General features: G+C 41.2%; 2 protein-coding genes across 6 annotated transcripts in view; both read left to right on the plus strand.

Annotated features, from left to right (window-relative positions):
• Positions 1-24,358, plus strand: part of slc1a7b (solute carrier family 1 member 7b) — a 50,301-nt gene extending 25,943 nt beyond the window's left edge. The window contains exons 4-13 of the mRNA XM_062038459.1: positions 11,307-11,386; positions 11,481-11,696; positions 11,770-11,812; positions 11,981-12,212; positions 17,181-17,280; positions 17,397-17,630; positions 17,698-17,892; positions 19,723-19,857; positions 19,929-20,028; positions 22,188-24,358. Coding sequence (XP_061894443.1) covers positions 11,307-11,386; positions 11,481-11,696; positions 11,770-11,812; positions 11,981-12,212; positions 17,181-17,280; positions 17,397-17,630; positions 17,698-17,892; positions 19,723-19,857; positions 19,929-20,028; positions 22,188-22,448 — 1,596 coding nt within the window. The 3' untranslated portion in view covers positions 22,449-24,358. The remainder of the gene's footprint in view (positions 1-11,306; positions 11,387-11,480; positions 11,697-11,769; positions 11,813-11,980; positions 12,213-17,180; positions 17,281-17,396; positions 17,631-17,697; positions 17,893-19,722; positions 19,858-19,928; positions 20,029-22,187) is intronic.
• Positions 24,359-24,499: 141 nt separating this feature from the next.
• The window catches only part of cpt2 (carnitine palmitoyltransferase 2), a 34,556-nt gene continuing 34,055 nt past the window's right edge, over positions 24,500-25,000 (plus strand). For 3 of the 5 annotated variants that reach the window (XR_009824728.1, XR_009824729.1, XM_062038456.1), the window contains exon 1: positions 24,500-25,000. This exon is cut by the window's right edge and continues 52 nt beyond it. Coding sequence is in view for 2 of the 5 variants with exons in the window: in XM_062038456.1 (XP_061894440.1) it covers positions 24,703-25,000 (298 nt within the window). In the remaining 3 variants the exon portion in view is untranslated. The other 2 variants (XM_062038457.1, XM_062038458.1) reach the window with 2 other exon arrangements.

Raw genomic sequence — 25,000 nt, forward strand, 5'->3', positions numbered from 1 at the left:
TCCGGAGAAAAAGTGTGAGCTGCACACGGGAAATGTTTGTGAACGTTGATCCTGCTCTCACACAGCAAACTAAGCTGCGGCTGCTTAATGCCTGCCAGAAAAGCTCTTTAGCCGCCTTTAGGCCCCGCCTCCCTCGCCACGAGGCCCCTCCGTCCCCCACTGTCCTCCATCACCTGGTGTACCGTCTTCCTTCACCAGGCTCAGTTACATCAGCTGCCATTTAGTGACCATAAACCATATTATTGATCAACCGTGGTAAAACTCCAGACGGTTAGTACCGTGTTCAATTGAAAATATCGTGATTAATAACCACACTCGGATTATGGAGAAGTGTCAGGTTCAAACACTGATGACATCTATTAAACAGACAAGAAGCAAGGAATCATGCAGAGACAGAGTTCAATTTTACTCATGAGGAGAGACGTATTGGGCTGTACACTTAGTTACAGTTCCAACCTACACTCTAAGGTACAGTCCCACATGCTCCTCTATTTATTTGGGCGTCCCTGGTTACATCACTGAGGCTGCTGCTGAAGGAAGGGGGGTCATCTCAGCAGCCCCAGTTAGACACAATGTAGGATTATTCAGAAATGGAAACGTGCTGACAGTCGTGATATCGCCTTGTCTCTGCTTTGTCTGCGTCACGGTACTCGATGTTCGCCCTTGGCAGTCAGCAGGCCACAAACCCTGATACGAGAAGACTCGCAATCCAAGAGTGCGAGTTGTCCCTTTGCACAGATAGAAAAGTACAACTTCAGCACAATTGATAATAACTATAGCAACGGCCTTTAAGCATAAAAGTTGTGTGATAATTTATACATAATTATTCTAACAAGAAGAAAGTTAGCGCGCTAATGGCTAGTTAGCTAGCTCATATACTAACACATAAAAAAGAGACATTAGCGTCTTTCCCCATAAGAAACAACATATAAACTTGTATACTGTATGTTGATCACATTGCTAAAGTAGACTGTTTATTTTTACATTTATATATATTTCAGTAGATGTTGATACATTATTCTATTGAGAATTAATAGTGTTGAATGCTGTGAAATCTTGCTCATTTTTTAAAACCATGAACGAATGCGTAAATGTAATTTGAAAATTAGTATCATAAAAAATAATAATCATTAAATGATCACCTAAAGTTGTCATTAAATTGACACTAAATCAATTAGCATGATCAAATTGATGTCAAAGGAACGTCAACATATTGTCCAGTGTTTAATTTACTTAAGTTTAGCATTGGCTTGTTTACTTAATTTTCACCAACTAAACAAAGAAATCATGAACAAACGTTGAAAATTATGTTGTTCAACAATTGGATAAAAATGTCAATTGAAATCCGACATCAAGGTGCCCACTGGGTAATATCTTTATTGGTCGCCACAACCGTGTGAAAGAAGCACGGTAATACATATAATACACAAATACGACTTCATTTGGCTCAAACACATGTAGAGCATCCTTATAAAAAAGTTTAAAAAGTCAAAACAAAATTCAGCGACGTTGTAAAGCTGCGTACTCTTTATACTGGGAAGAATATGACATGGAGTTGAACCCGTGTGACGTCACTTTAACCGAACACGAACACTCATTTTGCCGTCATGATTAAAAAACAAGCAGTATCCAAAGTGGGGACGGTGGAGGGGGGGGTCATGTGTGGCCCGCATCTCGGGTTTTGTTGGCCCGCGGCATATTGTACAAACAAAAAAAACAGCAGCATAAATGTAATGAGGAAGAGAATAAAGACATAGGGCCTGATTTATTATAGGTTTGCTTGTAAACTTGGTAGCACACGCAAAGCTGATCTACTAAGGTCATTAGCAGAGGATTGCCTTTTTGAAGTCAGCAAAATAATGATATATATATGCAGAATATATGTGGTTCATCAGAAGTCAGCAAAATAAGGATATATATATGTAGAATATATGTGGTTGTCAGAAGTCAGCAAAATAAGGATATATATATGCAGAATATATGTGGTTCATCAGAAGTCAGCAAAATAAGGATATATATATGCAGAATATATGTGGTTCATCAGAAGTCAGCAAAATAAGGATATATATACACTACCGTTCAAAAGTTTGGGGTCAACCAAACAATTTAGAGGAATAGCCTTCATTTCTAAGAACAAGAATAGACTGTCGAGTTTCAGATGAAAGTTCTCTTTTTCTGGCCATTTTGAGCGTTTAATTGAGCCCACAAATGTGATGCTCCAGAAAGTCAATCTGCTCAAAGGAAGGTCAGTTTTGTAGCTTCTGTAACGAGCTAAAGTGTTTTCAGATGTGTGAACATGATTGCACAAGGGTTTTCTAATCATCAATTAGCCTTCTGAGCCAATGAGCAAACACATTGTACCATTAGAACACTGGAGTGATAGTTGCTGGAAATGAGCCTCTATACACCTATGTAGATATTGCACCAAAAAGCAGACATTTGCAGCTAGAATAGTCATTTACCACATTAGCAATGTATAGAGTGTATTTCTTTCAAGTTAAGACTAGTTTCAAGTTATCTTCATTGAAAAGTACAGTGCTTTTCCTTCAAAAATAAGGACATTTACATGTGACCCCAAACTTTTGAACGGTAGTGTATATGCAGAATATATGCGGTTCGTGAGAAGTCAGCAAAATAATGATATATATATATATGGTCCATCAGATCGCCCTCATGACTGGGAAGCTGAGAGACTAAATGATAAATAAATAAATAATATTCAGCACGCTCAATGTGATTTATCAAGGCTGAAACTGTTCTGCGGGTGCTAATTTGCATTTTTGTTTAGCACGTCTGAAAAGTACCGTATTTTCTGGACCATAAGGCGCACTGCCGATGAGCGGGTGTATTCAGGTCTATTTTTATACAAAAGGTGCACCGGGTCATATTATGATTTGTGGACGTCGTGTCCTCTGGACCAGTGGTCCCCAACCTTTTTGTAGCTGCAGACCGGTCAACGCTTGAAAATTTGTCCCACGGACCGGTGGGGGGGTTGGGGGGGGGGTGTATTTAAATAAATAAATACAATCATGTGTGCTTACGGACTGTATCCCTGCAGGCTGTATTGATCTATATTGATATAGAATGTATATATTGTGTTTTTTATGTTGATTTCATAAAAAAAAAAAAATTGGGTCAGAAAACGATGCGGAAGCACATTTTTACGTGATAATATATCATATTGTAGGTGTTTTTTACACTTTGCATTCATATTTTGCTGTTTTTTTACATTTTGTTGTGTTTTGCTTGATTGTAAAAGATAAACAATGGAGGAGCTGGTCTGACAAGTAAAAGATGTTCATACGTTGTTAATATTCAGTCTTTTATTGTTCATAGTTAATATTGTAAATCCCTCTTTCTTTATTTTCATGTACATTCTGGGTGTCCCATTCAGTAAAAAACTGTAAAATTCCATTCCGGTTTTTTTTTAGATGGTCTGTCCATGGCAGTGTTTTTCAACCTTTTTTGAGGCAAGGCACATTTTTTCCATGAAAAAAAAACAGAGGCACACCACCAGCAGAAAACATTCAAAAACGTAACTCCACCAGGTTGTCGTGCCTTATTTTGAGTTTGTTGGTGTTTTCCTGTGTGTAATGCTTTAGTTCTTGTCTTGCGCTCTTATTTTGGTGGCCCTTCCTGTTTTGTCAGTGTTTTCCTGTAGCAGTTTCATGTCTTCCTTTGAGCGCTATTCCGCGCACCTGCTTTGTGTTAGCAAGCAAGGCTATTTACGTTGTTGCTATCCTTCTTTGTGAGGACATTGTTGATTGTCATGTCACGTACGGATGTACTTTGTGGACGCCGTAAGTTTTTGCTGTCGTCCAGCATTCTGTCTCTGTTTACTTTGTAGCCAGTTCTGTTTCACTTTCGTTTTGCATACCTTTTCCTGTCCCTTTCGTTCATTTTGGGTTTAAGCATTACATACCTTTTTACCTGCACCCTGCCTCCCGCTGTGGTCTGCATATTGGGATCACAACAAACCATCCTCGTCTCACCCGACACATTCCGACTTTTACAAAGCAATGAACTACCTGCTGCCACCTACTGACATGGAGTATTACGTGGTTACCCTGCCCAGTTTTACACAGCACAGACACTAAGCAACGGCCCCCCCAGACACATTTTTGTCTCTCAATGTGGCCCCCGAGTCAAAATATTTGCCCAGCTCTGCTGTAAACCAACACAATTGGAACTGCGGGCCATCTCTCCATCGGCCCGGGGGGCTTTGACCTGGAAAATGTTGAGGACCGCTGCTGTCGTGTGTATCATAGTGATGTGTGCTTCGTGGTTAGCAGGGCACTGATTTATTGTCTAAACCTTTGTGCTCTTATCAATGTTGATACAGGTATATTGTTTTGCTTTTATATGTATACAAAAGTCCATGCACAGGGTTAACAAAGCTGAGGAATTATTTCTGGGTGGGGAATTCAGAGGCGGCTCACAAACAGTCGCGATGGAATATTTTGGCAAAAATCACAAGTAATTGAACCTTCTACTTTAACTTCGGTTAATGCACAATTATTCCACTCTCAACTCAGTTTTTATGTAAATATTTGTATCATTTTGAAACAAGTAACGAAAAAGAACATGCACAGATGAACAATTAAGTGCTATTAATTGAAACAATGGAATGAAACACCTCGAAAAATATCAAATTCTCCTTAAAAGCAAAAAATAAAAAAAACCTTTTATTTCTTTCAAGGAGAATAGTGTCAAATACTTTTTTCTGGGTATTTTTTTTTACAATAAATCTGTAATGTTATCTTCACAATCCTCTCAATATTATATGGCATGTGTGAAGGATTCCGTTCATCTGCCTGTTGTTGTTGTTGTTGTTGTTGTCGTCAGGATCCTAAAAATAGTTTGAGTCTATTTTGTGACATGCCTTCTTCATATTCGGTTACAAAACGGCGCTCCAAATGTTGCAAAATATTAGATTTGTTACCTTTGGACACAGACACATTTGGACAGTTGGAGTCATGCAGTGCAATAATACCATAACACTATCCTGCTACAGGAAACGTTATGTTATTTTATTGTGAAATTCTTAAAGGACTAAAGCTCACACAGGCCACCTTCAGGGTGAGCCAGAGTACTGTGCGCCTCGCAGCAGGATTTCTCATATTTTGTTGTCCGATTAGCAATGATGTCACAATTATATGAAATATAGTACACAGGCTGTAAAAGTCAAATGTGAATATTTTCTGTGTTAATATTTGTCAGGGCAATTAAGTGCAGGCCACACAAAAAGGTGTGAAGCACAATAAAGTTGATCCTCATCTTCATTCAGCGTTCCCAGCTCCAATAATATTCCTCCTTTAAGCACGCAGTTAGGACCTGGAAGCAAAGCGGCTTTTCCCCCCACTCTTGACCCGCTGCCAGATTGATTTGGACCGAGCGGCGCCGCCACTTCTGGCTGCAGAACACGACAGCTGATGGGGAACAGCTGCTGCGTCACACTGCAACAAGGCAAAATCCTGTCGGATCAGCAATTTGCCGCCCAACTGTCACCAGAACCGTCCGACCCGGAAACGTGTCACATCTGTTCTAGTGCCGCCCGACGCCACGCACACATTTTATTGTCAGCCCCAATACCGTTTGACCGCTCCCAATCTTCCTGTTCATTATGACACCAACACTGATGATGTCACAGTGCTCATTTTGACTTGATGTCACAATGATGATGTCATGTTAACTTGATGTCATAGGGTTGACTTGATCATGTCATTATGTTGACTTGACGGCATAGTGTTGACTTGATGATGTCATTGTGTTGTCTTGAAGTCATAGTGTTGACTTGATGATGTCATTGTGTTGTCTTGAAGTCATAGTGTTGACTTGATGATGTCACATTATTGATGTCATAGTGTTGTCTTGATAATGTCATTGTGTTGTCTTGAAGTCATAGTGTTGACTTGATGATGTCACATTATTGATGTCATAGTGTTGTCTTGATGATGTCATTGTGTTGTCTTGAAGTCATAGTGTTGACTTGATGATGTCACATTATTGATGTCATAGTGTTGTCTTGATGATGTCATTGTGTTGTCTTGAAGTCATAGTGTTGTCTTGATGATGTCACATTGTTGATATCGTCATGTTGACTTGATGTCACATTGATGATGTCATGTTGACTTGATGGCATAGTAGTGACTTGATGTCACATTGTTGATGTCATTATGTTAACTTGATGTCATAGTGGTGACTTAATCATGTCACATTGTTGATGTCAGTGTTGTCTTGATGTCATAGTGTTGACTTGATGATGTCACATTGTTAATTTGATGACGCCACATTATTGATGTCATTGTTTTGTCTTGATGCCATAGTGGTGACTTGATGTCACGTTGTTGTCGTCATTGTGTTGTCTTGATGATGTCACATTATGGATGTCATTGTTTTGTCTTGATGCCATAGTGGTGACTTGATGTCACGTTGTTGTTGTCATTGTGTTGTCTTGATGTCATAGTGGTGACTTGATGATGTCACATTATTGATGTCATTGTTTTGTCTTGATGCCATAGTGGTGACTTGATGTCACGTTGTTGTTGTCATTGTGTTGTCTTGATGTCATAGTGGTGACTTGATGATGTCACATTATTGATGTCATTGTTTTGTCTTGACGCCATAGTGGTGACTTGATGTCACGTTGTTGTTGTCATTGTGTTGTCTTGATGTCATAGTGGTGACTTGATGATGTCACATTATTGATGTCATTATGTTAACTTGATGTCATGGTGTTGTCTTGATGATGTCACATTGTTGTTGTCATGGTGTTGACTTGATGTCATGGTGTTGACTTGATGATGTCACATTATTATTATGTTAACTTGATGTCATAGTGTTGTCTTGATGATGTCACATTGTTGATGTCATCATGTTGACTTGATGTCATAGTGGTGACTTGATGATGTCACAAATTATTGATGCCATTATGTTAACTTGATGTCATAGTGTTGTCTTGATGATGTCACGTTGTTGTTTTTATCATGTTGACTTGATGTCATAGTGGTGACTTGATGATGTCACAAATTATTGATGCCATTATGTTAACTTGATGTCATAGTGTTGTCTTGATGATGTCACGTTGTTGTTTTTATCATGTTAACTTGATGTCATAGTGTTGTCTTGATGATGTCACGTTGTTGTTTTTATCATGTTAACTTGATGTCATAGTGTTGTCTTGATGATGTCACGTTGTTGTTTTTATCATGTTAACTTGATGTCATAGTGTTGTCTTGATGATGTCACGTTGTTGTTTTTATCATGTTAACTTGATGTCATAGTGTTGTCTTGATGATGTCACGTTGTTGTTTTTATCATGTTAACTTGATGTCATAGTGTTGTCTTGATGATGTCACGTTGTTGTTTTTATCATGTTAACTTGATGTCATAGTGTTGTCTTGATGATGTCACGTTGTTGTTTTTATCATGTTGACTTGATGTCATAGTGGTGACTTGATGATGTCACAAATTATTGATGCCATTATGTTAACTTGATGTCATGGTGTTGTCTTGATGATGTCACATTGTTGTTGTCATCGTGGTGACTTGATGATGTCACATTATTGATGTCATTATGTTAACTTGCTGTCCTAGTGGTGACTTGATTATGTCACAATATTGATGTCATTATGTCAACTTGATGTCATGGTGTTGTTTTGATGTTGTCACATTGTTGATGTCATCATGTTGACTTGATGTCATGGTGTTGTCTTGATGATGTCACATTGTTGATGTCATCATGTTGTCCTGATGTCATAGTGGTGACTCGATGTCACATTGTTGTTGTCATTGTGTTAAATTGACGTCACACTGGTGACTTGATGATGTCACGTTGTTGTTGTCACTATGTTGTCTTGATGTCATAGTGGTGACTTGATGATGTCACGTTGTAGTTGTCACTATGTTGTCTTGATGTCATAGTGGTGACTTGATGATGTCACATTGTTGTTGTCATCATGTTAACTTGATGTCATAGTGTTGTCTTGATGATGTCATTGTGTTGCCTTGATGATGTCACATTGTTGATAATGTTGTCTTGGTTGCATCACATTGTCGATGTCATCATGTTGACTTGATGTCATATTGTTGACATAGTAATTTTTACTTGACTTGAAGACATAGTGTTGTCTTGATGATGTCACATTGTTGATGATGTTGTCTTGATGATGTCATCATGTTGACTTGATGTCATAGTGTTGACTTGATGATGTCACATTGTTGATGTCATCATGTTGACTTGATGTCATAGTGTTGACTTGATGATGTCACATTGTTGATGTCATCATGTTGACTTAATGTCATAGTGTTGACTTGATGATGTCACATTGTTGATGTCATCATGTTGACTTGATGTCATAGTGTTGACGTGCTACTTCTGCCAGGAGGTTATGTAATCATTGCTGTTGGTTCGTTAGTTAGTTTGGACGATTTTCAGCGGATTTTCATAAAACTTTTAAGAAATGTCATAAATGGGATAAGGAACGGCAACTGAGATTTTGGGTGTGATCCAGATAAGGTCTACTTTGGTAGCATATATTAACACCTACTTGCGTTTTACCCACAGAGACGATTACTGACATGAGGCTCTACTCTGTTTCTTTCATTCCACCATAGATGGCTCAAAAGGTTATCTGCAAATTTATTTTTTTTACTTTCGGAAATGTCAGAAATGGGATAAAGAAGAAGCGACTACATTTTGGGCGTGGTCTGGATTCAGGACTTTTTTAAGTGAGGCTGGGCCAGGCTTAGGTCTTTGCTCCCAGACTGATTGACTAGTTTATAATGTCATGGTGTTGATGTCACACTGGTGACTTGATGTCACACTGGTGACTTGGTGATGTCACAGGTTTCCATTATGTCATAATGACTTGGTGTCATTGTTGATGTCACGGTGTTGACTCGATGGTGTCACATTGTGTATTTATATATTTATGAACCTTTATTTAATCAGGAAAATCCCTTTGAAGTTAAGAATCTGTTTTTCAAGGGAGTCCAGGCCAAGAGGTAGCAGCAGGTAGAACACAAGTTACATCAAAAACAGATCAATACTCTAACATTAAAACAATCAAAAACAAGTGATTGGTATTAAAAGTATTCATGAATACAAACTTAGTCAATTTCCAATTATTTTGCAACATATTGTAAGCATAAAATGCAGGAAACATAAACATAATGATGTCATAGTGTTGACTTGATGTTGACATGAGGATGTCACATTGTTGATTATGTCACATCGCTGACTTGATGATGTCCCAGTGTTCAAGGTGACTTTATTTATACTTGTTGGTTAATTTGCTGTTGTAGTGTAAAAATTGAGGATGGCATCTGAATAGACATTAAAATAAACAATAGTGGTAAAAACAAACCACAACATAACAAAGTACTCACAGGCTGCTTGGGACCGGGACCAGGAAAAGAAGAACAATAAAATACAGATTTGGCATCAGAATAGAAAACAGTAGGATAAAAGACTACGAGGAATGAATAAATATGTGCAATGTAACTATAACTTGTTTAAAAGAATAGCTGTGGCTGGGACCAAGCTGTTCCTATAACGAGTTGTTCTGCATCAATCAGTGTTACTAATCAGTGTTTGATGTCAGTGGTAATGTCTTAGTGCAGGGGGCGGCAACCCAAAATGTTGAAAGAGCCATGTTGGACCAAAAATAAAAATATGTCTGGAGCTGCAAAAAGTGAAAAGCCTTATATAAGTGTTATAATGAAGACAACACATGATGTAAGTGTCTATATTAGTTATATTAGCCTACTATCAAAATTACTTTAAAAGTCTTATATAAGTGTTATAATGAAGACAACACATGATGTAAGTGTCTATATTAGTTATATTAGCCTACTATCAAAATTACTTTAAAAGTCTTATATAAGTGTTATAATGAAGACAACACATGATGTAAGTGTCTATATTAGCTATATTAGCCTACTATCAAATGCTGACGCAAATCTTTGTTGACAGAAATGTTGTATTTAAATTTTCATTCTACACATTTTTACAACATTGGAAAACATTAGTAAAATGGAGGCTTCTCAGATGGTGAGATAACTTCTGGAAATTACTGGCTCAGTTTAGATGTGTGTGTCCAAGTTAAAGGTATAGATGTGTGTGTCCAAGTTAAAGGTATAGATGTGTGTGTCCAAGTTAAAGGTATAGATGTGTGTGTGTCCAAGTTAAAGGTATAGATGTGTGTGTGTCCAAGTTAAAGGTATAGATGTGTGTGTCCAAGTTAAAGGTATAGATGTGTGTGTCCAAGTTAAAGGTATAGATGTGTGTGTGTCCAAGTTAAAGGTATAGATGTGTGTGTGTCCAAGTTAAAGGTATAGATGTGTGTGTGTCCAAGTTAAAGGTATAGATGTGTGTGTGTCCAAGTTAAAGGTATAGATGTGTGTGTCCAAGTTAAAGGTATAGATGTGTGTGTCCAAGTTAAAGGTATAGATGTGTGTGTCCAAGTTAAAGGAAACATCTTCTTCTAATATATTTGTTACAATCTTTGCAAGCTGGGTAATGTTTGCTGTGGTCTGGAACAACATGGCACACAAACAACTATGAGAAATGCAGCCAATATGACATACAGATAATGTGTCATGAGACATGCAAATATAGATTAAATACACAGAGGACATAAGTAAAGGAAATTAAATATAGCTACAAATGAGGCATAATGATGCAATATGTACATACATTTAGCCTAAATAGCATGTTAGCATTGATTAGCTTGCAGTCATGCAGTGACCAAATATGCCTGATTAGCACTCCACACAAGTCAATAACATCAACAAAGTTCACCTATGTGCATTCACGCACAGCATAAAACAGTTGGTGGACAAAATGAGACAGAGAAGGAGTGGCATAAAACATGACTTTTTGTGGCAGCGTTGGAGAAAGTTGTACATGTAAACAAACTACGATGAGTTCAAGGACCGCTGAAATGAGTAGGACAAAACGGTGCTTGGCAAATCCTCTCATGAGTGAAGCATGTTTAATATAAACTGTGGCATTTATAACAATTAGGAAGCTTTGTGTCATGTTTGTCCTCCTACAGAAAATATATTAAAACAACAAATATATATTTTTCTTCATCTTTTGACATCTCTGAAAGAGGTCCAGGGAGTTAGTGTGTGACATTGTTGACGTGGTGATGTCCCGGTGTGGCTCCAAAGAGAAGTAAAAAGACATGAAGTTAGTTTGAATGAAATATAATTGTCCCTTCTTGATGGTGACCTATGATCCATACTTGTTGTAGCACACGTAGGTGCTCATGTTCTCACAACCTTACGCCTCCTGACAGGAAGTCAAATATTTCCAGTTTCCTGGTGAGCTGCTGATGAGGATGCTGAAGATGTTGATTCTGCCTCTGGTCGTCTCCAGGTACTGACCCCGCCCGGTATTCCAACATTTTGTTTTTCTTTGGTTGCGACGGCGTGGCAGAACCTTTTCCACTTCTGTCGTGTTCCTCTTCCAGTTTGATGTCGGGCCTGGCGGCGCTGGACGCCAAGTGCTCTAGTCGACTGGGTCTCATCACCGTGTCCTATTACCTGTGGACCACCTTTGTGGCCGTCATCGTGGGCATCGTCATGGTGTCCATCATCCACCCGGGTGGCGCCGCCCAGAAGGAGGACTCGGAGGAGGGCGGGAAGCCCATCATGAGTTCTGCCGACGCTCTGCTGGACCTGATCCGGTGAGGCCGTCTCTCTCAAGTCCTGCTTGGTTCTGAGCCATGAAGTGTTTAGCTCATCATTGTATCTCTGCAGAAACATGTTCCCGTCCAATCTGGTCCAGGCCACGTTCCAACAGGTGACTCCCTGACACAAGCCCATCTCGTCCCGCATCGTGTGACCCACATCGTTGGCCATCTTGCTTGTCACCATGTCCGCCCATCCTGCCCCTCCATCTGACTCCCCGTCGTGTCCGCCATCACGTTCAGAACGCCGCCGCAAGTCTGTCGTGCTCTGTTTGCGGCAGTATCGAACCAGCAGCCAGTACATCGTGCAGAACAAGCCCGCGTTGGGTCAGGCGCAGTCCGAGTCCACCACGAGGAGAGCGCTCATCTACGGCATCCAGGACGACAACGGAAGCGACATCCAGAACTTCTCCCTGGACCTGACTCCGCCCCCCGACGTGCTGATTCGCACCAGGGAAGGAACCAGCGATGGGATGAACGTCCTGGGAATCGTCATCTTCTCTGCCACCATGGGTATTGTTTACATTCTTCTTATTTTCTGAAGCACGGAATGATTGTTGTACTGGAAGCAGGCAGAGGTGGGTAGAGTAGCCAGAAATTGTACTCAAGTAAGAGTACTGTTACTTTAGAGATGTATTACTCAAGTAAAAGTAAGGAGTAGTCACCCAAATATTTACTTGAGTAAAAGTAAAAAGTGTGTTGTGAAAAAACTACTCAAGTACTGAGTAACTGATGAGTAACCTGTTCGTTTAATGATGACGCCAACAAATAATGCACAAAAACATAAAAATAGCAATGAGCAAATTCAGAGCCAGGAATATCTCTTAAGCAACTAAAACAATAATATATATTAAATAATAATACATTAACATAAAAAAATGAAGGCAAATTGAGCCACAATAAGTTAACAGCACCATAGGCTCAGTAGGCAGAGATTACAAAGGAAAATAACAAGTTAGCCTTTACGCAAACCATAAACTGATAGGTGTGGGCTGCATCTGGGAACACACTCTGCACTTCTGATTGGTGTTTGTACGCATGCGTGTGTGTGTGTGTGTGTGTGTGCGACTGTGCGTGTGTGTGTGTGTCTGTGTGTGTCTGTCTATGAGGCTGCAGTGCGTTAATAAATGTCCCCACACGATGTACATTTGACAGTGATTCATAGCAGGGAAGCTAACATCAGCCTACGGTGACAGCCAAAATGTCTACTAACGTTACTTACCGCCATGTGCTTCCTCAAATTTGACGTTGAGTTCATGTAAGCTTAAGCTTGTTGCCGCTGAAACTTTCTGTGCAGTTAATCTTGTGACCGCCTGGCTCTGTTTGATTGGTGAAACAGAGTCAAACGTCACCAGTGACTGCATTTGATTGGTGAAACGGAGTCAAACGTCACCAGTGACTGCATTTGATTGGTGAAATGTAGTCAAACGTCACCAGTGACTGCATTTGATTGGTGAAACGGAGTCAAACGTCACCAGTGACTGCATCTGATTGGTGAAACGGAGTCAAACGTCACCATTGACTGCATTTGATTGGTGAAACGGAGTCAAACTTCACCAGTGACTGTATCTGATTGGTGAAACGGAGTCAAACGTCACCAGTGACTGTATTTGATTGGTGAAACGGAGTCAAACGTCACCAGTGACTGCATTTGATTGGTGAAACGGAGTCAAACTTCACCAGTGACTGTATCTGATTGGTGAAACGGAGTCAAACGTCACCAGTGACTGCATTTGATTGGTGAAACGGAGTCAAACTTCACCAGTGACTGCATTTGATTGGTGAAACGGAGTCAAACTTCACCAGTGACTGTATCTGATTGGTGAAACGGAGTCAAACGTCACCAGTGACTGCATTTGATTGGTGAAACGGAGTCAAACTTCACCAGTGACTGCATTTGATTGGTGAAACGGAGTCAAACTTCACCAGTGACTGCATTTGATTGGTGAAACGGAGTCAAACGTCACCAGTGACTGCATTTGATTGGTGAAACGGAGTCAAACGTCACCAGTGACTGCATTTGATTGGTGAAACGGAGTCAAACTTCACCAGTGACTGCATCTGATTGGTGAAACGGAGTCAAACGTCACCAGTGACTGCATTTGATTGGTGAAACGGAGTCAAACGTCACCAGTGACTGCATTTGATTGGTGAAACGCAAGCATGCGATAGATCCTACTTTGAAAGTCTGTCTGACAAACCAAAAAACAAACAAAGCGTGCATTAACAGATGGATAAAAATCAGTAGCGAGTAGCGAGCTGAATGTAGATAAATGGAGCGGAGTAAAAGTAGCGTTTCTTCTCTAGAAATATACTCAAGTAAAAGTAAAAGTATGTTGCATTAAAACTGCTCTTAGAAGTACAATTTGTCCCAAAAGTTACTCAAGTAGATGTAACGGAGTAAATGTAGAGCGTTACTACCCACCTCTGGAATCAGGTGAAAGGTGAGCTCATGGAACAGAGCAATTCAGCTCACAGCCACTAGGGCACAGGTGTCAAACTCAAGATCTGGCCCGCAAACACCTGGAAATGATATGTGGCAATAAAGTACTTCATATTTTCTCACTATAAGTACAGTATTTTCCGGACCATAGGGCGCACCGGAATATAAGGCTCACTGCCGATGAATGGTCTATTTTTCATCTTTTTTCATACAAAAGGCCACCAGATTACAGGGCACATTAAAGGAGTCATATTATTATGATTATTTTCTAAATGTAAAAGACTTCCTTGTGGTCTACATAACATGTAATGCTGCTTCTTTGCTCAAAATGTTGCATAGTTGATGTTTTACACGTCATCTTCAACTCACTTTCTGACAGTCTCTTCAGGATGCACTGTTTTGTGGGCGCTCTTATTTACGTGCCTCCACTTGGACAGCGTCATCTTTGTTGTAGCGGTGTAGCGTGCAAGGACGGGAGTGGAAGAAGTGTCAAAAGATGGCGCTAACTGTTTTAATGACATTCACACTTTACTTCAATCAATAACGGAGCAGCATCTCCTCATCCGTGGCTCACTAGTGCAACAACAACACCCGAAATGTGTCCCGTGACCGGAACTCTCTAATAAGTAAAGTTCCTTGGGTGAATAATGTAAAGTCACTACACCGGTATGTTTTAGTGCTTTCATGGTGAGTTTACTGACACATATAAGTAAGAACTTGACACTACTTTATATTAAATATGGCAACAGTGGAGGATGAATGTCACATAACAAGAAGATAGAGAAAAAGAAGAAGATTATCCACTACGGTGTCGACACGGACTAAAAAGTCAGACGTGCGCACATTGTCAGGACTTATGCAGATCCCAAATATACATCAGCAGGTACCAGAAGATAAGAAAAGTTGCTTTTGCATAATATTGTGAAACAAATCACAAGATAATATGTCTTACCTTATACACACAGCATAATAATACTCCTATGTTGAAGCACATCAAGTGGTGTGGCTTCATAGCTTACCAAAGTCCTACAAAAACATTTGGATAGATTTTTGAGCGCTGTGTGTAATGTTCTATAATTTTAATGGAACATTTAAAGTGTTGGTGTTGTTTACTTGAGTCATATTGCAGCCTACATGTATCTCTTATGTGTGACTGCCATCTACTGGTCACACTTAGTAGAATAAAATAAAATAGCTTCGAGGTGGGTAAGCACAACCAAACTTGTTCCTTATATTAAGGCGCACCGGGTTATAAGGCACACTGTCGGGTTTTGAGGAAAAAACAAAAGGATTTTAAGTGCGCTTTATAGTCCGCAAAATATGGTAATGGGTTTTTTACATTTTGACAGAAAAAATATATGTTCTGCTTGAAATTGCATGCCTTTTTAAACTTTAATAGTGTCCATTATTGCAATAAATATTACAGTATATCATCATACTTTCCAATCACGTTTTTGTCTTTAAAAAAAAAAGAAATACTGAACTTTACAGCAAACTACCCAGCAAATGAATACAAGCGACAATACATTTTACGTTGTTTCTTACAGCACATTACTGGAAATTGAAAAAAACTACTACTGTTTTTTTGCGTTAAAATTCTGTTGACTGAGCTGCCAGCTTTTGACTGTAAAATCTATAGTTGTTGTTTTTAACTGTAGATGGAAAGACAGTACGTTTGTTTTTTACGGTAGAAAAACTGGCAGCTAAGTTGCCGGAATAAAAAAAGAACTTGTACTGTTTTTCCATAAACAATGTCAATTTAACACTAAAATTCTGACAACTAAGCTGCCAGCTTTTTCCGTAAATCCTCCCCCAAAAAACAGTGGTACTGTTTTATTTACTGTAAAAACCCCCACTATATTTTACAGTAAAATTGTATAAATGTAAAGTTTTTACTAAACAATTGATATAATGAATAATAAAATCCGGAGGCAAATTGCTCCATTATTGTGTGTTATAGAACCTTTATTTAACCAGATAAGAAAACCCATTGAGATCAAGATCTCTTTCACAAGGGTGACCTGGCCAAGAGGTCAACAGCACATGTCACAGAGCAGTTTCAAAATAAATACATTAAGACATACATTTTAAAATACATAAGAGAACCGTAAAACAACAGAGATTTACATCTTTAAAAACACAGGCACTGTGCAAACGTCTCTCGCTGTTTGTCCCTCAGGACAGAACAGAAGGCTCCAAATGGAAGTAGTTCTGTAAGTTTCAGTTTCGTCTGCAATGCATTCCATGCCATAGGGGCAGCAATGCCAAAAGCTCTTTTGCCAAATTCAGTCCGTACATGAGGAACAGTTAAAACATACAAATTGTTAGAACGTAATGCGTAAGAGCTGCTTTTTCTTTGTAACAGAGTACACAAGTATGGAGGTATTAAACCTAAAAGAGCCTTATAAATGATAGTCAGCCAATGTGTGTATCTGCGTGCACTCAATGAAGATAAGTCTGACTTCATATACAGTTGACAATGGTGGGTGAGACTACGACAGCCAGTAACAAATCTTAGTGCTGAATGAAAAACAGTGTCCAAGGACTGGAGGCATTTAGATGAAGCACTAAAATAAAGCACGTCTCCATAATCAATTACAGGCAAGATAGTTGCTGTCACCAATTTCTTTCTGACTTTAAGAGAGAAGCAGTTTTTATTTCTAAAAAAGAAACCAAGCTTTACCCTAAGCTTAGAGACCAAGTTGTTAATATGGACTTTAAATGAAAGCTCCTGATCAAGAGTAAAACCCAAGTACTTGTCATTTAAGACCTGCTCTATAGGGTTTCCATTTGATGTTACAATATTTGGAATATTTTCCAGTAGCACCCTTGAATGAGAGAAGACCATTACCTTGCTTTTATCTGTATTTAAAACCAATTTAAGATCAAATAAGCGAGCCTGGATGACATCAAAAGCAGCTTGTAAAAACTCAAAAGCCTGAGTGATGGAGGTTGAACAGCAATAAATAATAGTGTTAAAGTGAAGTGGCCCTCAACTGGGGATTGCTGTGATGTTTGAACCTATGGACTTCTGGCAGGTATCATGTTGGGCAGGATGGGTCCAAACGGCAGCGCCTTGGTCAACTTCTGCCAGAGTCTAAATGAGGCCGTGCTCCGAATTGTGGCCATTGTTATTTGGTGAGTCCAAGCACAGAATAAAAACTCCTCAAGGGAACGATGACATGTTTTTCTCTTGAGTTGGCTCCTGCCCGAACGCTAATCCCATTGTGCTCCTGTGCCTGTTGGCCCGCAAGGTACTTCCCGTTTGGGATCGTGTTCCTGGTGGCCGGTAAGATCCTGGAGATGAGCGACCCGTCGGCCATGGGCAAGAAGTTGGGCTTCTACGCCGTCACGGTGGTGTTTGGCCTGGTGCTCCACGGCCTCTTCATCCTGCCCGCCATGTACTTCTTCATCACCAAGAAGAGCCCCATCGTTTACATCCGCGGCATCCTGCAGGCGCTGCTCATCGCCCTGGCGACATCCTCCAGGTAACAAACCTCAACGGCGAGCACATGGAGGTGTGATCACGAGCGCGGTTTTTTTGAATGTCGGCAGCTCCGCCACGTTGCCTATCACCTTCAAGTGCCTCCTGGAGAACAACCACATCGATCGCCGCATCATTCGCTTCGTGCTGCCCGTGGGCGCCACCATCAACATGGACGGCACGGCGCTTTACGAGGCCGTGGCGGCCATCTTTATCGCTCAGGTCAACAATTACGAGCTGGATTTTGGCCAGATCATCACCATCAGGTCAGTGGAGCGGCCGCCATATTCTGCTGCATGATCGTTTTTGCACACCCCACTTTTACAAACTCCAAAAGCAGTGAAGTTGTCAGGTTGTGTAAATGGTAAATAAAAAGAGAATACAACAAATCCTTTTCAACTTATATTCAATTGAATAGACGGCAAAGACAAGATATTTCATGTTCACACTGAGAAACTTTGGTATTTTTGGCAAATATTAGCTCATTTGGAATTTGATGCCTGTAACATGTTTCAAGAAAGCTGGCACAAGTGGCAAAAAAGACTGAAAAAGCTCATCAAAGACTTATTTGGAACATCCCACAGGTGAACAGGCTAATTGGGAACAGGTGGGTGCCATGATTGGGTATAAAAGCAGCTTCCATGAAATGCTCAGTCATTCACAAACAAGGACGGGGCGAGGGTCACCACTTTGTCAACAAATGCCTGAGCAAATTGTTAAAGAACAACATTTCTCAACAAGGAATTTAGGGATTTCACCATCTATGCTCCGTAATATCATCAAAAGGTTCAGACAATCTGGAGAAATCACTGCACGTAAGCCATGATATTACACACCTTGGATCCCTCACTGCATCAAAAAGCCATATCAGTGTGTAATGGATATCACCACACGGGCTCAGGAACACTTCAGAAAACCACTGTCAGTAACTACAGTTGGTCGCTACATCTGTAAGTGCAAGTTAAAACTCTACTATGCAAAGCCAAAGCCATTTATCAACAACACCCAGAAACGCTTCGCTGGGCCCGAGCTCATCTAAGATGGACTGATGCAAAGTGGAAAAGTGTTCTGTGGTCTGACGAGTCCACATTTCAAGTTGTTTTTGGAAACTGTGGACGTCGTGTCCTCCGGACCAAAGAGGAAAAGAACATCCGGATTGTTCTAGGCGCAAAGTGTAAAAGCCAGCATCTGTTTACTGAGTGTTGTTAAAAGGAAAGGCCATGTAACACACACTTACATCATGTGTTGTCTTCATTATAACACTTATATAAGACTTTTAAAGTCATTTTGATAGTAGGCTAATATAGACACTTACATCATGTGTTGTCTTCATTATAACACTTATATAAGACTTTTAAAGTCATTTTGATAGTAGGCTAATATAGACACTTACATCATATGTTGCCTTCACTATAACACTTATATAAGACTTTTACCATTTTTTGCGTCTCCAGACAGATTAGTTTTTTGTATTTTTGGTCCAATGTGACTCTTTCAACATTTTGTGTTGCCGCCCCCTGGTGTAAGGGAAGGTTTGGCCTAAGAAAATCAACAGCTTATGTCAATGTGTGGAAATATGATGTTTTCATGTACTCACGTAATAAATGTGCACACACAAATATTCTCCTAAGAAAGAAAAAAGCTGACTTTTACTTCTGTAAATAGCCTATTTTAGCTTCCAACATTGTGGCTTGACGGCGAGTAGTGTAGTCGCTCACTAGTAACTAGTCCTGGTGTATTTACATCCATCACATTTCTGCTGTTTATTTTCCTCACCACGTGTTGCTTCATAATGCCATACTGCAAGTGATCCGCTTATCCGTGGGGAAAAGCCCCCACGTGACCTCCATACATTCCCATCACGCTACTGCCTCACCTCTGACCTCTGACCCCCGCTCGTCCTGCTTTACCAGTAAGGTTCCTTTGGGATACAACATTTCCTTCTTTCCAGCGAGTCCTGGGCCAGATGGCAGCACATGATACAAACACATGTGTATAGAAGTCAAGGACATGTAGCTTAGCGGCTAATGTAAGAGCGTATATGCTGTTATTAAAGTTACAAATAATAAATGTGTGCCCCCCATCCTCCTTTGCAGCATCACGGCCACGGCCGCCAGCATCGGTGCCGCGGGGATCCCTCAGGCCGGACTGGTCACCATGGTGATCGTGCTCACCTCTGTGGGCCTGCCGACCGATGACATCACTCTGATCATCGCCGTGGACTGGGCGCTGTAAGTTTCTCCCGCCTCCGTCGACTGGGGTCGTCTTTGGAATGCGTCACCTTTCCCCCTCGCCCCCGCAGAGACCGATTCCGCACCATGGTGAACGTCATGGGCGACGCCTTGGCCACGGGAATCATGGCGCACATCTGCAGGAAAGACTTCATGAAGGAGGGAGACGGGGTGAGTGCATAACATAAGAACATACTATACATACAAACCCCGTTTCCAGATGAGTTGGGAAATGGTGTTAGATGTAAATATAAACGGAATACAATGATTTGCAAATCCTTTTCAAGCCATATTCAGTTGAATATGCTACAAAGACAACATATTTCATGTTCAAACTCATAAACTTCATTTTTTTTTTGCAAATAATAATTAACTTAGAATTTCATGGCTGCAACACGTGCCAAAGTAGTTGGGAAAGGGCATGTTCACCACTGTGTTACATGGCCTTTCCTTTTAACAACACTCAGTAAAGGTTTGGGAAGTGAGGAGACACATTTTTGAAGTGGAATTCTTTCCCATTCTTGCTTGATGTACATCTTAAGTTGTTCAACAGTCCGGGGGTCTCCCTTCTGCTATTTTAGGTGCCACACATTTTCAATGTCTGGACTACAGGCAGGCCAGTCTAGTACCCGCACTCTTTTACTATGAAGCCACGTTGATGTAACACGTGGCTTGGCATTGTCTTGCTGAAATAAGCAGGGGCGTCCATGATAACAACATATGTTGCTCCAAAAGCTGTATGTACCTTTCAGCATTAATGGTGCCTTCACAGATGTGTAAGTTACCCATGTCTTGGCCACTAATACACCCCCATACCATCACACATCCTAGCTTTTTGTCAAAGTTTTTTGATGACGAACCCCAACATGCAGAGATGATGGCAGGCATAGTGCGAGAAAACATTATTTAATGTCCAAAAGTAAAAATAAAGAAAAGACACAAACCAGGAACTAGGAGCCAAACTGGAAAACGGGAAACAGGATCCAGCAAACAGGAACTAGGAACAAAATACAGCACGCTGCCAACAGCTACAGGATTCAGGTATAAACGACAAAACAGATTAGGAGCTGCAATGACAAGAATTACAATGACAATAATCCAGCAGTGACTGGAGGGCAGGACAGGTTTAAATAAGCAGCTGGCTGACTGGCACCAGGTGTGGCCACGTGCCAATCAGCCACAGCTGAGGGGACAAAGCACTCAGGGAGAATCAGGAAATGAAGACAAAATAAAAGCACTGACAGGAAACTAAGAACAGGAAACCAAGACAAACGCAGAGGAAAACTAAAACTTGACCAAACTGTCAGGGACAACCCTGACACTTTTACACTTTGCGCCTAGAACAATCCGGATGGTTCCTTTCCTCTTTGGTCCGGAGGACACGACGTCCACAGTTTCCAAAAACAATTTGAAATGTGGACTCGTCAGACCACAGAACACTTTTCCACTTTGCATCAGTCCATCTTAGATGAGCTCAGGCCCAGCGAAGCCGACGGCCTTTCTGGGTGTTGTTGATAAACGGTTTGCGCCTTCCATAGGAGAGTTTTAACTTGCACTTACAGATGTAGCGACCAACTGTAGTTACTGACAGTGGGTTTCTGAAGTGTTCCTGAGCCCATGTGGTGATATCCTTTACACACTGATGTGGCTTGTTGATGCAGTACAGCCTGAGGGATGGAAGGTCACGGGCTTAGCTGCTTACCTGCAGTGATTTCTCCACATTCTCTCAACCCTTTGATGATATTACGGAGCGTAGATGGTGAAATCCCTAAATTCCTTGCAATAGCTGCTTGAGAAATGTTGTTCTTAAACTGTTCAACAATTTGCTCAGGCATTTGTTGACAAAGTGGTGACCCTCGCCCCATCCTTGTTTGTGAATGACTGAGCATTTCATGGAATCTACTTTTATAGCCAATCATGGCACCCACCTGTTCCCAATTAGCCTGCACACCTGTGGGATGTTCCAAATAAGTGTTTGATGAGCATTCCTCAACTTTATCAGTATTTATTGCCACCTTTCACAACTTCTTTGTCACGTGTTGCTGCCATCAAATTCTAAAGTTAATGATTATTTGCCAAAAAAAAAAAAGTTTATGAGTTTGAACATGAAATATGTTGTCTTTGTAGCATATTCAACTGAATATGGCTTGAAAAGGATTTGCAAATCATTGTATTCCGTTTATATTTACATCTAACACCATTTCCCAACTCATATGGAAACGGGGTTTGTAAATGGAGGTTCCACTGTGTTGTTGCTATTGTGGAAATGTTGAAAAATAATGTAACAGGTGTGACTTGGTACTGTATGCTCACCTCCGTGTGGCGTCCAGGTGCCGCTCATCTGCGAGAGCAAGCCGGTGGCCAACACGGCCGCGCTCATGAACTGTCACAGCAACAACGGCAACTACCGGCTCCCCTCCTCGGGGGCCAAGCACGCCCTGGTGCCCCCCGAGGTGGCGCGCCTCATGCAGCTGGAGGAGGGCGTGCGGCCGCCGCCGGATAGGAAGAAGCCCCGTGTGCCCCCGAGGCACCCCAAGAAGCACAAAGACCACTGCACGGTGGACATGAACGGACTGGAGACCAACGTCTAGGCGTCTCCTCCTGGACTGCAACCTATTGGCTGACTCGCACACGGGAGGTCACGCACCAGCTGGTCCTCCATCTTTTGTTTCTTGTCCGAGCAGCCAGGACGTCACAATGATCCTCAGGAACATTTGATGTCCTCTTGGTGGACCTGCACCACACTGGAGCTTCTGGATCCAAAGTCACATGTTTGATTCTGCCTTAAGACAGCTGGGAGTGCCAGACACTGACAAGTCCAGCACAACAACAACAAGTCCTTCCATCCATCCATCCATCCATCCAACCATCCATCCAACCATCCATCCATCCATCCATCCATCCATCCATCCATCCATCCATCCATCCATCCATCCAACCATCCATCCAACCATCCATCCATCCATCCATCCATCCATTCATTTATGGCCTGGGAATATTGGCGGACTTCTGTCTCTGCCAATTAAAGGGATATTATCAGTATTACTATTCATTATCATTTTTAGAAATATTTTGTAATTTTTGTCTACAAGAAGATCAAAGGGCATTAAAGCACCACCAGATGATGACGGAGGATCATCAGCTCGCTGCGTCATGTTGTCACGATACCGCTCTCAGCCTCTAGGGCAGTGTTTTTCAACCACTGTGCCGCGGCACACTAGCGTGCCGTGAGATACAGTCTGGTGTGCCGTGGGAGATGATGTACTTTCACCTAATTGGGTTAAAAATATTTTTTGCAAACCAGTAATTATAATCCGCAAATGTGCCAAGTGTCGGTGCTGTCTAGAGCTCGGCAGAGTAACAATGTAGTACTCTTAGGTGGCAGCAGGTAGCTAATTGCTTTGTAGATGTCGGGAACGTGGTTTGTCGTGATCACAATATGCAGACGACAGCGGGAGGCAGTGTGCAGGTAAAAAGGTGTCTAACGCTTAAACCAAAAATAAAAAAAAGTTGCTGCTAAGAAAAGGCATTGAAGCTTAGGGACAGCGATGCAAAATTAAACTAAAACTGAACTGGCTGCAAAGTAAACAAAAACAGAATGCTGGACGACAGCAAAGACTTACAGCGCATGGAGCAGATGGCATCCACAAAGTACATCCGTACATGACATGACAATCAACAGTGTCCACACAAAGGATAGCGTCCTCAGAACTTAAATAGTTTTGATTGCCAAAACAAAGCAGGTGCGGGGAATAGCGTTCAAGGAAGACGTGAAACTGCTACAGGAAAATACCAACAAAACAGGAAAAGCCACCAAAATAAGAGCGCAGGACAAGAAGTAAAACACGACACACAGAAAAAAACGTCAAAAACCTCCAAATAAGTCAGAGTGTGATGTGACAGGTGGTGACAGTACACCTACTTTGAGACAAGAGCTATAGTGAAGCATGCTTGTTATGATTTAAAGTCATATCCAACAATTGCAAAAACGACTTTTTATTGTCAATATCTGAGTTTCATTTTTCAATGATTTCTGCTGGCTGTGTGCCTCGGGATGTTTTCAACGCGCCCTGGCTCACAAAAGGTGGAAAAACACTGCTCTAGGGGGGGGCACACCACACGGTTGCTATGACAACCTGCGACCGTTTCAGTCTTTGACGACATCATCACTCAACGTTCAGTTTTAGTTTGAATATACTTGATGTCATAGATGCGTCACGCAGCGTAGTTTCAAGGAAAAGGGTTTAGCTACGTTTGATGTTCATATTATTGCTTAAAAAAAAAGAACATGTATGTGATGACTTGTATGCATGAACATGTGATGACTTGTATGCATGGTGTGTGTTCTAATGGCTAATGATGCGTGTATAACATGTGATGACTTGTATGCATGGTGTGTGTTCTAATGGCTAATGATGCGTGTATAACATGTGATGACTTGTATGCATGGTGTGTGTTCTAATGGCTAATGATGCGTGTATAACATGTGATGACTTGTATGCATGGTGTGTGTTCTAATGGCTAATGATGCGTGTATAACATGTGATGACTTGTATGCATGGTGTGTGTTCTAATGGCTAATGATGCGTGTATAACATGTGATGACTTGTATGCATGGTGTGTGTTCTAATGGCTAATGATGCTTGTGTAATAAATGAACTGTGTTATTCCAACATGTCACATTTGCTGCTTGATTGCAAAAATCATCAGATTTGAATTCTGGTCATTGAATTTAAGAGAAGATTGGTTAAAAGACGCTCCTTTTGTGTATTTTACAGATGTTGATGTTGTGTCTCTTTGTGTTGGACAGACAAAAGAGGGGCCGGTTGTTGTCATGTGCTTTATATGCTGTTAGACAAACGCAAAGCTCACATGTTTGATTCCCGTGACGCTCCGGTCCCAACCAGCCCGGACCAGGACACAAACTTCATCCGGCATCCTGCACCAGAAAAAAGTCCCGGACCTTCCTCAGGTACGCTCTCACTCAAAAAGACCCTCCAAAGTCAGGAGGTTTATGATGCCTCCTCCTCCTCCTCCGTCTCGTCCTCCCCATCCATGTCCATTCTCTTAAAGGGGGTGTCGCTGGACCCCCCGCCGATGTCCAGCACCTGCAGGCTGGACAGGTGGGCGAAGGAGCTCTCGT

Source organism: Entelurus aequoreus, linkage group LG27 (genome assembly GCF_033978785.1).
Source record: "Entelurus aequoreus isolate RoL-2023_Sb linkage group LG27, RoL_Eaeq_v1.1, whole genome shotgun sequence".
Classification (NCBI taxonomy): domain Eukaryota; kingdom Metazoa; phylum Chordata; class Actinopteri; order Syngnathiformes; family Syngnathidae; genus Entelurus; species Entelurus aequoreus.